The sequence below is a fragment of the Onychomys torridus genome, chromosome 17 (genome assembly GCF_903995425.1).
Source record: "Onychomys torridus chromosome 17, mOncTor1.1, whole genome shotgun sequence".
In the NCBI taxonomy this organism is placed as follows: domain Eukaryota; kingdom Metazoa; phylum Chordata; class Mammalia; order Rodentia; family Cricetidae; genus Onychomys; species Onychomys torridus.
The window spans coordinates 11825532-11841439 of NC_050459.1; the positions used below are offsets into that span (position 1 = coordinate 11825532).

At 45.3% G+C, this 15908-nt stretch overlaps 1 protein-coding gene across 5 annotated transcripts in view; it reads left to right on the forward strand.

Annotated features, from left to right (window-relative positions):
• Dlgap2 (DLG associated protein 2) overlaps window positions 1–15908 on the forward strand; it is a 724943-nt gene that overhangs the window by 667556 nt on the left and 41479 nt on the right. For all 5 annotated transcript variants that reach the window (XM_036166326.1, XM_036166325.1, XM_036166329.1 and 2 more), the window contains 2 exons: window positions 1186–1333; window positions 6537–6756. In XM_036166326.1, the coding sequence (XP_036022219.1) occupies window positions 1186–1333; window positions 6537–6756 (368 nt within the window). The remainder of the gene's footprint in view (window positions 1–1185; window positions 1334–6536; window positions 6757–15908) is intronic.

Genomic DNA, 15908 nt, shown 5'->3' on the forward strand with positions numbered 1-15908 from the left:
CTCACAGCACCTGGTGCCCCACTTATAAAGAAACAAATAATAAAATAAGCTATAAAAAGATTCACTGTAGAAAGAAAGTATTTATTTTACTGCCTAGGCATGGGGTCAGAATCTATTTAGTATGTGTAAGTATGTCTACATATGAGCTGCACCGGCAAACCTAATGCCCCATCACACTCGAAATAAGCGGGGAAGTGATTGATAATGTCTTCCCACACGACTCCATGAATTTTCATGGCACAGTGGAATACTTGACAAAAGAATTTGAAAGGAAAGGTATCAAATTTTCCAGAAACTTAAGCTAAGCAGACCTAGCTGCCGAACATCCTCAGTGTTTTCCCACGCTTGAATGTTTTATAAAATAGCAAGTTGGAAAACTAGAAAGTGTTGCTTTTAAAGAAGCTTGGGGGGAAAAAATGGTTATCATGAGAACACATTGGTCCAAACTCCCTGCTGTATCTCTGTGCTAGTATTGTATAATCTGCTCACTTTAAAACTAACTGAGGGGCTGGAGAGATGGCTCAGCATTTAAGAGCATTATTGTTCCTGCAGTGTTCAGTTCCCAGAAACCATGTTGGGTGACTCACAATCATCAGTCACTACAGCTCCAAGGAATTCAATATTCTCTTCTGACATGTCTGGGCAACCTCACTCAGGTGCTCATATTCCCACACAGGTAGGCATCCACACACAGAAACAAAAGTAAATTCATATCTTTAAAAAATAAAAATAAAAAAAACTAAAGTGATGCCTTTATTTATTCCACCTATATAAAGTTGCCAGTAAGCTAGCAAGATTTTTATGAGGCTCTGGAGGAATCTGGCTTAAATCTAAACACTGAGTTTGCTATTCTGCTGTCTGAGTCATGAGGGCTTCCATTTTTGTTTTGTCGTTGTTTTCTTTCCTCTTTAATGGACGATGATCTTAACCTCACTGCCCAGCCATAAAGAAAACTGGTTGCAATGCAATTTGCTAAATTACCTGCCCTGGAACTTTTGAGGGAATTTTCACATTTGTAGATGCAAAGCCCATAACATTTGCATAAAGCAAAGTCATGCATACAAAGATGTTCAGTGGAAGTGTCACCAGCCACAGTGTGGAGTTGAGGTGTCTACTGGCAGCCATCTCTGCCTACCCTTCCCCGGATGCTCACAGACCACATTTCTCTTTTCTCTGTCTTTGTAGCCAGAGCTACCTGCAAGCTGCCAGTGAGGTGCCTGTTGGTCACAGCCTGGACCCATCAGTCAACTACAACTCCCCGAAGTTCCGGTCCAGAAATCAGAGCTACATGCGGGCCGTGAGCACCCTGAGCCAAGCCAGCTGTGTGAGCCAGGTGGGGCCTCTTCTGTGCTTTTCTATGTAAGATGCAGTCTCGGGGCTGTGCTGGAGTAAGAGACTTCCAGGGGAGACAGTGCCCAGGCACCCAGGGGCAGCACTCTTCCTGCAAAGAAAATGCAACTGTTTCTCTTGGTTTAGCATGGACTTTCTTCAACAAAATGGCCTCATTGGCTTATGCTACATCTTCCTAACAGAGCAACCAGTCTAGTGACTGTCACAGGTTGCAGTGGGACACCACAGAGGGCACCTTCCTGGCACAGGCAAAGCCTTGGTTTTCTAACAGCCCAGCACTGCAGACAGAAGAACTGGGTCCCACTTGCTCCCGGGGCAGGTCTTATCTCTCACTAGATACCTAATCTCAAAGCAGGCTCCAGGGTCACCACAGAGTCATCGCGGTTGGACCCAGCAGAGGGAAAAGCACTAGGTTTTTCACTTGAGTAAACGGACCAAACAGCACACACTAATAACTAGCAGGAAATGCTGGTGTCGTGTGTTCTATGATGTGCAACAAATAAGAACTGAATTTCCAAGCTTTGATTAAACACCTGCTTATTCATGGGAACTGCTATTAAGAAGACAAGCTAAATGCCAATAATCTCAGTGTACAAGAAGCTGGGGTAAGAGGGACAGAGATTCCAGCCCACCAGCAAGGCCTCATCTCGAAAACTAATAATTATAATAATAACTTTAAAATTTTTAAATAAAAATGGCAGAGTTTATACTTACCGTTAGCTTTACCCACAATTTTCTTGCCAAGGAATGGAAAAGCCTGGGCGCGGGGTCCCTCTTCTTTGCAGTTGGCAGAACAAGGGAGTCAATGGACTTGAGTATTGATGAGGAGAGAGTCCTGCAGACAGTAAGCATTCGATAACAGCAATGTTGTTGCTATGACTATGATAAATCATACTGGCATGTAACCCAGGCACTAAGCCATCCATCCCCCTGGCTATGGACAGTGCTGACTCGCCAGGAGTAATGAGTCTTTTCCTACAACCCCTTCTCTTCAGAAAGTTACACTCAGGTGGTTTTCCTCTAACTGCTGTTGGGAGGGGGGCGTGTCCTGCCCTTGCGCTTAATTTGAGGATTTTAACACTTTAGCCTACCTTAGCAATGGTTTCCTCTTAGAAACTAGGTCATGTTGCCATGGGAAACTAACATGGGGGAGAACTTCCCCTACTCTGCAAGACAGGACTGTGGGGGCTTAGCTCTCAAAATCCCATGTTCTGCATATCCTCAGTCACAGGCCACCTGCAAGGGGACCATAACTACCACTCCTGCTATTCTCTTAGAACATGCTCAGATCCTAAGAATTAGGATACTGTGGTGGCCCGACTCCAGCAGAGCTCCCCATTTCCACACAGAAGGGTTAAATATGGCTTTGGAAGGTACCCACAGGTCAGGTGGAGTCAGTGTACATTGTAACAGCTCCCATCCCAGGATAAAGACCGCTGAGATAGACTTCCATCTTTTAAAGGTAAGAACACTTTCCCTTACAGTTAATTCGTTTTCCAAATACATTTATTTATTTATTTTTATTTTATTGGCATTGGCCTGGATGTATACCTGTGTGAAGGTGTTGGACCCTGGAATTACCAACAGTTGTGAGCTGCCATGTGGGTGCTGATAATTGAACCCAAATCTTCTGGAAGAACAATCAGTGCTTTCAACTACGGATCCATCTCTCCAGCCCCTCCAAATATATTTTTTGTTTTGTTTCGTTTTTTGAGACAGGGTTTTTCTGTGCAGTTTTTTTTTTGTTTGTTTGTTTTGGTTTTTGGTTTTTGGTTGTTTGGGGTTTTTTTTTTTTTTTTTTTGTTCCTGTCCTGGATCTCACTCTGTAGGCCAGGCTGGCCTCAAACTCACAGAGATCCATCTGGCTCTGCCTCCCAAGTGCTGGGACTAAAGGCATACACCACCACAGCCCAGCTTTCCAAATACAATTTTTAATAGTGCTATAAAGCTGGGCATGGTACATGCCTGTAACTCCAGCACTCAGGGACTGAGGCAGAAGAATCATGAATTCAACCATAAATCTTTAATTTGTTTCCTTTAAACTTTCTTTCTATAATAATAATAATAATAATAATAATAATAATAATAATAATAACAATAATAGTAAAAAGTTCTCTTTAAGTATCACCCACCCCTCATTTCTCCATGGAATTTCAAATTTGTGAGGCAGGGACCTAGAACCATTGACTACTGGGTTATTCACCTGAGATGAGAAAGTCTCCTCCACACTCAAGGGTAACCCCCTTCCATTCTGCCAAAATCCAATTTGGAGAACAAATGAGTTAATCTGAGTTACTTACCAGAGCATGGATAGCTGAAAGACAACTCCATTTTTAAAAAGCTTGTCCCAGCATGGGTAATGACCCAGGAACACTGCCTCTCTGGAGATCCCTGCACAATTTGCAGTCAGCTTGATAGGTTGAAAAGTCTCTTCTCCAGAGAAGTCTTACCACTTATATAACCTTGCTGAGTAGGCTTATAAATCTTTTAAGTTTCAGGAACTTCCTGAGACTTGTTAGTTGTTTTTTGCTTGAGTCTTAAGAGCTTCCCTGTGTCCTCCAGGAGGGAATATTGTTACATAATAGTGCCACATAATTTGAAATGTCTCATTTCAACTGTGTTCCAGTGCACACAGACCATCACCATCATTCAGCCCCAGAATGCTCTTAATCATCCCAAACTGAAGCCCTACCTCCTTTCCCCAGCCCATGACCACCCCTATTCTACTTTTTGTATTATTCTTGGCATTAGTGTAACAACTCAGCAGGGATCCTTCTGCAACTGGCTTATTTTGCTAAGCCCATTGTCCTCCAGATGTTTCCATGTCACAGCCGTGTGTTCTGGATGTTGATTTGCTGTGATCTGAAGTTTTCATGGTGGCATGCCATAGCTTGTCCTCTCTGAGAGGTCTGTCTCTAACCAATATCATGCACCTTGATGGTCAGCTATGTTCTGATCCATTCTATCCTTCTTACAACTGGTTTCATGAATCACCCCCAACCTGCCCCTGAGTCTTTGACAGACAGACTCTTAAAGTAGTATCTTCCTTTACTGTATCTGCCAGCATGATCCAAGTATTGAGAAGCTGTTGGTGGGCCAGCTGCAGTGGACTAGAAAGAACAAGAAAGGGAAAAGAAATCTTAGTTCTCAGCTGTTTGTGAATGTTTTTGGAGGGGGTAACACTGGAAGACAGAGGAAAAGAGAAGAGGCGGAGAAGACAGGATGAAATCTGGTTTGGACGTGACATTGAATAGAGAGGAGCCACAGTTTCCTGGCCTTGGGAGCAAAGATGTCCCACTGGAATGGGGAACACATGGGAATCCTAACCCAGTGGACCTGGATCTGGTCGAGTGACATTCCAGTGAGGCATTTGAAGCAGAGATGGTCACGACAGAGAGGGGAACTTGTTCAAACTCTGAACTAGGGAGAAAGGAAGAGCTTAGAGGAGAATATTTTCATGACCTTAGCCTGTGGCTCAGTTAGAGTAGACTAGGAAGTCTGAATGGGGGTGAGTCATGTCTGGATCATGGAAAACCACACTTAAGAATCTGTTCTAAGCCTGATTACTGTAGCTATAGACACTTGTGTGCAGTGACATGATTCTGAGACATGCTTCACTGAGACAGACTCTGTCATGGGCAGCTAGAAAGATGTAGTGGAGAAGAGAGGGCCAGGATGGAGAATGGCCATTTAAGACTCCAGACAGACAAATGAGTCTGCCTGTGTTCATCAGGCACTGAGATTAAACACCAGATCTCAGAACGTAGGTTCTTGCTAAGCTTATGGTATAAGAGATGGGAGAGAAAGAGGAACTGGAGAGTAGGGGAACAGATAGCAAGCAGAGGTGCCATTCTGTGTCCTGAACTCTGGCTGGCTGCATCCCCAGAGATCCCCATCATGCCACTGACCAATGTCCCATCTGTACATGTGTGTCAATATAGAAAGACACTAACTGAGAGAGAGAGACCTATAGTGCATGAGAACTTGGAGAGTGGCTGTGTTTCTTTCCCTGTTGCCATGACGAAACACAGTGACAGAAGCAACTTCACAGAGACAGGGTTTGTTCTGACTCCAGCTTCAAGGTGCAGTCTATCGTTGTAGAGGAGTCAAGGCAGCAGGGGCTTTCAGCAGCTGGTCACATGGTGTCCACAAGCAGGCAAGGAGAGCAGTGAATGCTTGCAGCTGCTCAGTTCCTTTCTCCATTAATACGGTCCAGGATCCAAACCAGGGAATGGTGCCACCCACAGTGGGTGGATCTTCCCGACTCAATAAACACAGTTAAGGTAGTCCCCAACCAGCATGCCCAGAAGCCCGTTATCCAGGGGACTCCAGGTTCTGTCTACCATCTCAGAAGTCATTTGCCAAAACCAAGTTAGTTTTGCCTGTGGTCTCACCAAGACTGACTGGCCCAACATAGTGCTTCTTCTAGAGTATTTAGGAAAGATAAGTTCCCAGGGTAAACCGATACATGCAACTGAAGACACAAGCTGAAAATGTATTACTTTTATCTGTTGTACTTGCAAGCTAATAGGGTGGAAAATATGCCTGAGATTCCAGTCCACATACCGTGTTTCATGGGTCCCGAACTCCTCCCAGGCAGCCATGTCTTCCCCGCCCTGACTCCGCTCATGATGCTGTAATGGTGATGAGGGAGTCAGAGGAGTGCCTCAGCCAAACTTGGGATTCGTTTCCATGACAATGAGCAGCAGCTGACTCTCACGTCCTGAAAATGAACTAAAAGTAGCTGATGCGCTCAAATGTGTGTGCTTACTTCTCCAGCCTCCGCCCCAGAGTCAGCCTTAGCGGTAGGTAGCTGGGGAAGCCAGAAGGGTCACTGGGGAAGGAGGAAGGCCTGACAGTGTGGACCTTGGCTGTGTAACCGGGGCTTGGGGAGGCTTTCGCCAGCCCTGTCTCCTAGTCCGTGTGATAGCTGTCAGCCTGGTGAGTCCACAGAACTTCCATCCATCTGTAGCTAGTTAGGTACCTTCCTGTTTCGTAAGAAAGAACCTAAGAAGCCATCCCCCAAGCTTGACGGATTCCCAGGGCGGATTTCAAACTAGCTGCGCCGAAAATATAAAGCTGTCACCGAGTACTGTGAGTGCATTCTGTCCCCGGTTCTTGTGTGACATGGTCGCGACCACCCTGATGGAACCTGGCATCACGTGTGTGTGCTATTGCTCTTCTAGATGAGTGAAGCAGAGGTCAATGGGCAGTTCGAGTCAGTGTGTGAGTCTGTCTTCAGTGAAGTTGAATCTCAGGCCATGGATGCCCTTGACCTTCCTGGATGTTTCCGAACAAGGAGCCACAGTTACCTTCGAGCCATCCAAGCTGGTTACTCCCAAGACGATGAATGTATTCCCGTGATGACACCCTCCAACATGACCTCAACCATCAGGTCAACAGCAGGTAAAGAGAATGCCCTTTTTCACCTACCTACAGGTGTGCTTAAGTGTTTTTCCTAGAAGGGAGCTGGCATACACCTTCACCACAGGTAAAATTTACTCACTGAAATGATCATGCGTCACATAATGACATTCGCAATAGCATTCTGAAGCATTCCTTTCAAAGATAACCTTGCCTTAACCTTTTTCTCAGGATGAACTCTATAAATTATCAAACGTTCTTTAAAACAATCAGGTAAACCTTTCATTAAGGTTTCTACAGCAGACAAGATTGTAAGTACTGACATTTGGGCAGTACTTGCGTCTGAACGCCAGTATTCAAGAGGCTGGAGTGAAGTTTGAGGAGAATATGCAATGACCCCCCACAGTGGGTCTGCATTGCAGAGCCCAGTCACTGCCACTCAGTAGCAGATCCATAACTGTGATTCATCCCTACAAAGTCAGTTAGTGTTTAGTGTAAATTCCCTCATTGACTTAAGCTTGGGGGACTCACTGTCACAGTTTCCTTCAATTCTTACGGAAAACCACATCCACCCTTTGAAGATTTACCGCCTAGACCAAACACCACTGCCCACTAGTTTACTGCACAATTATTATTTATATAACACAATGAATATACATGGCCCAGAGAAACCCATAAAACACAGTGAGCAGTAAAAGTTGCTACACTCCAGGTGAAGGCTGGGGAGAGAAGCTGTAAAACATCCCAGTGTCACAAAATGAGGTGTCTCGGATAGCCTCAGTTCAAACTGCTGTGGCCATATCAGAAGAATTTAAAATACAGTCCTAAGGAGAAAAAGATCATACTTTGTCCATATTAGATAATGTCAGGAGTCGAAAGTCAGGTAGGGGATGTACCGAGAAGGAGCAAGAACTCAGAAGGCAGGAGGCAGGTTGCTCACGACAGGCCTCTTTGTTCAGTGTTAATGTGAGCCAGGACCCATGGGCCCACACACTGCCAAATGACAGACTGAAGGATTTCTGTCATGGGGTACATTCTGCGCTGTGGTTTGCACTTTAGGAGGAAATATTTTCTTCTGGAGTCTATGAGGAATAAACTGATTCAAGTTTCTTTCCATTACTTACCTTGTTGAGATCTAGGGCTTGTTCATTTCTCTGAGTCTGTTGTTGAGGTCTTCAAAAGAAGTAATAACAATGAGTAACGTGTTCCAGAGAACATGACGGGTTCTACAGAAGCAGTGGAAACTCACTTGTTGTGGGATATTTGTACACTGTGTGAAGATGTATTTGCTGGGATTGGTGTAATAAAAAGCTCAATGGCCAATAGCTAGGAGAAGGTATAGGCAGGATTTCCAGGGAGAGAAAGGGAGAGGAGGAGGAGGAATCTAGGCTCTCAGGAGAAGCCAGGAGATGTGGAGAGGAAACAGGAGGTGCAAGATGAAAGAGAGGTGACACCACATGATGAAACATAGATGAATATGAATTAGTTACAAGAGCTAGTTAGGAACACACCTTTAAGCTATAGGCTGAGCTTGCATAAGTAATAAGAAGTCTCCGTGCCATTATTTGAGAGCTGGCTGTCAGGACAGAAAAAAAGACTCCCTAAACTCACTGTCTTCTCCTGTGGCCTGGTGGCCCCAACAGATGCTTTTGTAGTGCACTGAACCATAAGCCTTAGGCCTTGATGAGAGATGCCCAGAGGAACATGGCACTCTATCCTCATCACAGCTTTGTGGAGAGCAGGGGACACAGCCCAGGTCTGTGGCCTGAAGTAGGCAGAACTGTGCATGTCAACAGGAAGGCACAGTCATGGGATTCTTGAGACTGGCAGGTGCAATCTTTGGTTCTCTCTCAGATGTCCTGTGTTGTGTGCTCCTCTCCCTACAAGTGAGAATAGAGTAATTAAAAACGTAGGGAAGGAGTGAGATTCGCAATCACTACATTAAAAAGCAACACTTGGAAGCTAGGCCCAAGCAGTGTAGTCCTGTCACCCTGGCCTCCAAGAAGCTGAGGCAGGAGGATTGAGAGTTTGAGGCCAACCTGAGCTACATAATGAGTCTCACACTAGCCTGAACTTCTTGGTAAAATCTTGTCTCAAAAAAAAAAAAATTAAATCAAAAGACAACCCCTTCCAAGAGAATTACTCATGTTCACTAGTGTTTGTTGAGTGCCCCCTACAAGCAAATGAACAATTAAGCATTTTCATGGTCTTCAGAAAGGCTTTGAAACAATAATTATGTGGTAGAAAATGGCTTTGCTGTTTTTAGAGCTGTCGTTATAGAGAGAATAGAAATAGAACAGATTTCACAGAGATAATATAAGAATCAGTACCGAACTCAGGCTGAAATTCTGATTTATGTACACAGTAAATCACTTGTCCCAGGCACACTGCGCATTCCAAAAATCCACACACAAAATAAATTTTTAAATGTTTCTATTCCAAGTTTCCAATGGATCTTGGCCTAGTTACCAAGTCAAAATCTTTTCTAGACTAGGGGATAAATCTCCGCATCGCGGAAGAAAGGGTGGGTCAGGTAAGCACGAAAGGTGGGCAGTAAGAGGAGTGCTGACGTCATGGGGTAGCACGGGCACCGTAGTGAGAAGCCAAAGCTCCGATCGCCCCCAGACCCACCGCTGCTACTCTGCGCACGGCCCCTTAAATGCTGAGGACTTTTCTTCACTCAACAGATGCTCAGTGACACATGTCATGGTCTGGTTAATAAGATTATGAACCATGTCAAAGATTTTTGTTCATCTGAAAAAAAAAAAAAAAACACCAGTATGGAGGAAAATTCTCCAAGTCACAGAATTCAAATTTACTATTACGTTGCAGACCTAGCAGCTCTGTCTCTGTACACATCAGGTCACATAGCCCTAACAGTCTTTTTCCTGAGAACAGGGGAGCCATGAAAGCTCTAGCCTTGTCTTCTCCAGCTGCTTGCAGCTGTGCAAAAGCTCAAAACAACTTGAATTATACTCTCCTCATCTCTGGCGCCTTTAAGACATGAAAATTTGGGGGTGTCTTTGAGAGCAACAGAGCCTTTCTCAGCTCTTAGGTGGGCTTTTCACTCAGAAGTTGGGGGTGCCAGGCATTGCTGTTCACACGGAACTTGGTGTGATTCAGTAGCCTCTGGGTTCTGGCCTTTCCAATCGGAAGGAGGATGTTCATAGAAGGTGGTTTTTGGGAAGCATTTTATTGTTGGGAGCTTAAGAAAGATGACAGGAGAGATCCCCAGAGAGTAGGATACTATTGAAGGTCAATGGCTTGGAGTCATTAAGGCTTTACTTGATGGGGGCGTGGGAGGGGAGGGGAGCCAGTCAGTCAAGTTCCCAGTGCAGCTATCCAGTGTCTGCGGGTTTCCGCCACACCCTCCCATGTGGATTCCAGGAAAGATATCCATTTAGGGGGAACGATATGGAAAACTCAGACTCTTCTGACATCCCGGGTCTCTAGCCAAGGCAGAACCAAAGACATTTGTCTTAAACACCTCTAGTTTCTCCTGCCTGTAGCAAGGGCAAGGGTATCAACAGGGCTGAGGACATGTCGCTTTTAGCCAAAGAAAAACTGTACTTGCACAATCATTTACCCTAAACTGCCTAGCTGATTCTCTCCCCTGTTCTCATCACCTTCCTGCCTTGGGACTTCCATGCAGAACTTACCCCTCAATCCCTGGAAATCTGTAAGATGGAGAAACTCCCTGTGTCACAGAACTGAAGGGAAGTAAGGGAAGGACCCGAGTCAGCTGCCTCTCCCTCCACGGCCCCAATATGGCTGCCCATGCCATAGTGCTGTAACTCTGCCAATATTCTGGAACTGCGTGCGTTCCTTCAGTATCTCCCTTGTGCTACCCGTGACAGTTCTGCCGCCTATCAAGCTGCTCTTTGGACCCGAGGGCTCAGTCTCTCTCCCTTCAGGGCAACACATGGCTGCTTGTGGACTTGATGTTGCCACTCGCCTAATAAAGTTCATGTAGCATCCTTCTAGGACTCCACCTTCTTTTTACCCATGCTGATAGTGAGAGCTGAACTCCACCTATGATCAGAGCTTCCTGTCAGCAAGGCAGGCAGATTTCAGTAACTTTATTCTTAAGTAATTCTTGATTTTTGTAAACTGTTATACTAGCATTTGATGGCTAGCTTCATTCACAAGGGAGATTATTTTAGTGAATCAACACTCTTATATCGTCCTGGGGTACTTGGGGTGCAGCTCAGCAGTAGGGTATTTATCTGGAGTATAGGAGGCTCTGGGATTTGTCCCTGAGACTGAAAGTGATTTTTTTTAAATGCTTCTCTTTTGTGGCTCAAGAGAATCTACTTTCAAAAACATCTTAAATTGATTGTTTTGCAGTATAAGATACATTTAAACATGTTCTTTACAGAGGCTTGAAAAATGAAGGCTGGCAGTATTAGATTCTCTCACCTTATAAACATGTAAATCTAGAAGCACAGTGCTCACGCAATAAATCAAGTGTCAAACGTACAGGTGAGTGAATTACTATCGATTTTTAAGAACATAGTAGACAGGCTTAACTTAGCCCCTGGTGGGCACGTGCTACCAGCCGATGTGCCCATCAGGTCACTTCTCTTCTCGCCTGCAATGTGGAAAGCAGGGAATTCAACCCACCAAGCGTCACCCACCTATCTCCGTGGTCCCCAGAAAGCGTGGAACACGGCACCAGGTAGGATGACCCCCAGCCATCATGCTTTTCATTATGAAAAGCAGTGGGTGTTGATTATAGACCCCCTCCTTAAATGAAGTGGTTTTGAAAACATCTACCTTCCATTTCACACTTGGTTTCTTTCTCATCTATGAAATGATTTATCAGGTAGATTTGCTTATCTAAATACTCATTTCACCAGGTTTTTTTGAGGGAAGGAACAATATTGGTACTGTGGAGGGAAACAGGATAAAATTGGGTGATAATGGCTTTTCTCTGGGTCAGAAATTGTCTGCACACATGTCACAGCTAATTCTAGAAGTCATCAGAACCAAGGGAAAGCCACACAGGGATGACAGAGGGAACAGTACAGAGCTACTTTATCTTATTATTCATATTTCAACAGTGACTTCTCTCTCCAGGGTGCATAATAACTCTGTTTCCAAGACAAATTTTCACTACCACACCAGAGGAAAGCAATCCTTATATTTTGTGTCTTGAATATTAGACAGAGGGAAAACTATGCTAAGTACTATGAATTTTTTTCCTGTATTTCTTTGCAAAAAACTCTGTTGTGTGAACATTTGATCTTTACAGATAGGTCTGTCAAGTTTCTGGCCTGAGAGTTGCTTGGAGCATTATGACCTAGTCCCCAACTTCTTCCAATCCAAGCACTTTGTAATAAAGTAAAGAAAAATCATAAACACTTTAACAAATGAGCAGAGAACACTGACAAAAGATCACACATGGTCACTTTCAATTTCAAGATACAAATGTCCAAAATAAAATAAAGCCATCTTACAAATGAAAGACAACATTGCGCTGTGTTTAGATTAGTAGCATTTATGAGGTATGTGCTGTGTTCAGGTCATGGATAACTTTCTTTGAATGTAGAATTGTCTTGGGTCTGAGCTTCAGCATCAGACATAAAGCCTGGGAACAGCTGCAGGTGACAAACCAATCATCTACATCCACCTGCTTCATATCAAGATGTGTGTGGAAGGTGATGGAAGTCAAAGGGATGCTTGAGACACCATGGCAGCATCCAGAATCCCCCAATTGCAGTGAGACTGGCTGAAAGTTCAAGACTGAGTAGTGTGAGCCAGCAGAGGGAGGCTGGAGCCAAGAAGGCCCATGATGCCAGGGGTCCAGAAGCACTGAGCAGGAGGGGAGGGGAACCAAGCATGGCAGAAAGGGTTCAGGAGCTATGGAGCAGGTACTCTGCACTGTGGCTCAGCACTGTTACAGTTCAGAGATGGCTGAGTGACCTCCAGCAGAAGAGAACTACAGGATGAGTCAAGTCTACAGAAACTGCTGTATCCCTTACCTTCAGGCTCTTAGCTTGGGACTGGAGATGGGCCTCTACTGAGGTAATTAAGCTAAAATGAGGTCACCTGGGCATCCTTATATAGTAGGGCTGGTACTTATAAGACGAAGATATTAGGACACAGGGGAACGATCATGGGGACACAGAGAAAATGTCATCTGCAAGCCAAGACGAGAGGCCTAAGGAGGAGCCAACCACGGCACGTTAACTTCAGAGTGCATGCTTCTTAGTGTGAGAAGAAATGGCCCAAGGCTATAGTTTCTTGTATAGCCAAAGCCAATGGGCACAAAAGAGTTGAAGAGTCTGACCTTTCCCCACCATAGAAAGTTCTAGAGACGACTGCCAAACCTAATCATACAGGTAAAAGGGACAAGAGCTAGGCAGCCCGGAGCAGCTGGAACAGCCTACGGAGGATGCTCCTTTATCATTGGTTACAGTCTGGAACACACTAAAGAAGTTTTAGCCTCCAGCTCTGTCCCCATGAGACTCAAAAAGGCTGCTGGCCAGATGACATGGATGATGTCATCAAGGAAGACGAATTACCAGTTGTCAGATGTAGTTGCAGGAGCTACAACTCCAAATGGAGACAGAGCAGATGCTGAGGGGAACAGGAGAGGAACTAAATCCAGAGACTGGCCTTGCTGGCCCACTGCCACCCTGTTTTAAAGTCACCCTACAGGACTGAAAGTGTCGGAGTGCAGGAACAGGATGGAAGACAGGGAGCAGCCCCATCCTGAGAAGAGCACTCCCTTAGGGTGTGCCAAGGATCGGGAAACAGCTTGGGTGCTGAGTGCAGATGGTACCCTTACCAAACAGCACCAGTGGGAGGCTAGGAACAAGAGAGACAGACAGACAGACAGACAGACAGACACACACAGAGAGAGACAGAGAGAGAGAGACAGAGAGAGAGAGAGATGGATCTGTGAAAGCTAAGGCACCTCTGACATGTGACATCACCCCACACAGAGCACCAATGACAGACCAAAGAAAGATCCATCCAAGCCTAGCTTGGTGAACCAGGAAATTTGTTGGGGTTCCCTATGAGGAGTGTGGGTAAAGTGTTATCTTACAGTAGCATGGATGAGGACTCAAAGGCAGAGGCATCACAGAAAAGCTTAGCCCAGCATGGGTGACAGCTCACAAAAGCTGTGTCCCTGGAGCCCCCTGCATGATTCACAGACAGCTCAGCTGGTAGGAGAGCCCCCCACCCGAATCTCCATCATTCCTTACTGCTTATATAGTGCAAGGGAAAAGAGATCTCATAAATCTTGTGTTTCAGGAACTTCATAAAACTTGAAGTTCTAGTCTACTCTCTGAGTATTAAGAAATCCCTCCAGAACTGAACACTTAAATGCATAGAGAACACTTTGCAACATCCCCTAATGGCACATCAAGGTAGGCCTAATGCTCAGTGACAAGCGTGGAAGTCTAGAAGTGGAGCTGCCCCAAGGAAGACTCGGAGAATTTGAGAGAAGAGAGAGCTTCCACTTCCACGCATTGAGACTGTTGAAGGCTATCTACAAGAGAGCAGAACTCACAGATAAGTATGGGACTACCAGAAGGAGCACAGGGCCCCCCATCACAACCCAGGATGCAAGGTTGCCATTGGATTCTGGCAATGGGACAAGTTGGAAAGATTGCTAAAAAGGCCTTAGACAGCATAGATCCGCTGTAGGACAGTGCTGATCTTTCCAGAGATGAAGCCAGTCTGGGATCATCCAATATCTCTTGGACAGCTGCAGGACCTGGAACACTAAAAAGGCACTGGGATTGAGGAAGCCTTGATGAGCAGTCCTAAATGTTTCATAGTTACCATTCCTTCCTGACTCTGGCATTCCTATCCCTACAAGTGGTACCCCGGTAATGTTAGTGGGCCGCTAGGTATGCCAGCATCATGTGCCATCTCAGACCCTGTGCTTAGTCACCTCTGTACCATTCCCCATGTCCACAGTTCCAGGTTGTAGACAGGTCAGGCTTTGGGTGGGGGTGTCTGTCTAGCTCAGTATGTTTCAGGAAAGTTTAGGTGAGTGAGTATGTGCACGAATGAGGTCTTCTATAAGTTGGGACAAGTGTGAGTGTTGCTGTCTCTCCCACACTGGTTAGTAGGGACCCATTTTTCTTTTTGGAAAATACACTCAGGATTAAAACCTAAAATCCTGTGAGATACAGAGCCCACACTATAAAACTCATATATTTTCCTCCTGCTCATACTATCAGAATTTCTGCCCAGACCACATCTACCCTCTCCTGCAGCTTACATCTGTGGTGAATCATAGAACCTGAGGTCATAGCCCCATGCAGAGGTCAGTCCAAAGTGTTGCCATGGATGTCCATAGTGTCTCTGCGGTTGCTGTGGTCCATTTCTCAGCTTCTCAGAAGCTGCCAGCACCGATCGCTTCTGAGAATCCTGAGAAGCCTCCAGATCTTTGTATTGTATTGAAACACGGGTTTAAAAATCTCTCCTGTGTATTTGAAGTTTAGATAAATATACTTAGGACCAGGGACCTGGCTACTTTCTTGTGTCTGAACATGTCCAAGGCAGGTCCTGTTGTCAGGGCTATGGGTTAACATGGCCTTCAGAAATTAGTAAGAGGCCAGATGGTGGTAGCACATGCCTGTAATCCCAGCACTCGGGAGGCAGAGGCAGATGGATCTCTGTGAGTTCAAGGCCAGCCTGGTCTACAAAGTGAGTTCCAGGACAGCCTCCAAAAGCTACAGAGAAACCCTGTCTCAAAAAACCAAAAAAGAAAGAAAGAAAGAAAGAAAGAAAGAAAGAAAGAAAGAAAGAAAGAAAGAAAGAAAGAAGAAACAAGATGTGACAGACAGAGTGAGCTGGGAAAGTCTATATCCATCACATGAGGGGGATGTAAGAGGCTGCAGCTCAGGGGCTCAGAGAGAAGCTGCCACTGAGGAGGGTCAGCACCCATGGCCACAGGCTTAAGGCCGTGGCTCATCTGACGCGGCCACAGGAGCTCAGAAGTCGTGGCAATGAAGGAACAATTGCACAGGGACTGCTTCCCTTACCAAGAAGGTCTCTGGCTCTGTTTTAGTGTTTTGTTGCTGTGAAAAGGCCAACTTAAAGGCGAGAAAGGTTATTTTAGGTCAGAGTTTTAGGATTCAGCAGGGTTTCTTGATCCTTGTGACCAAATCCAACATCTTGGCAGAGAGTGCATGGTAGAGTAGAGTATCATGGGGAAGAGGAGGCCGAGA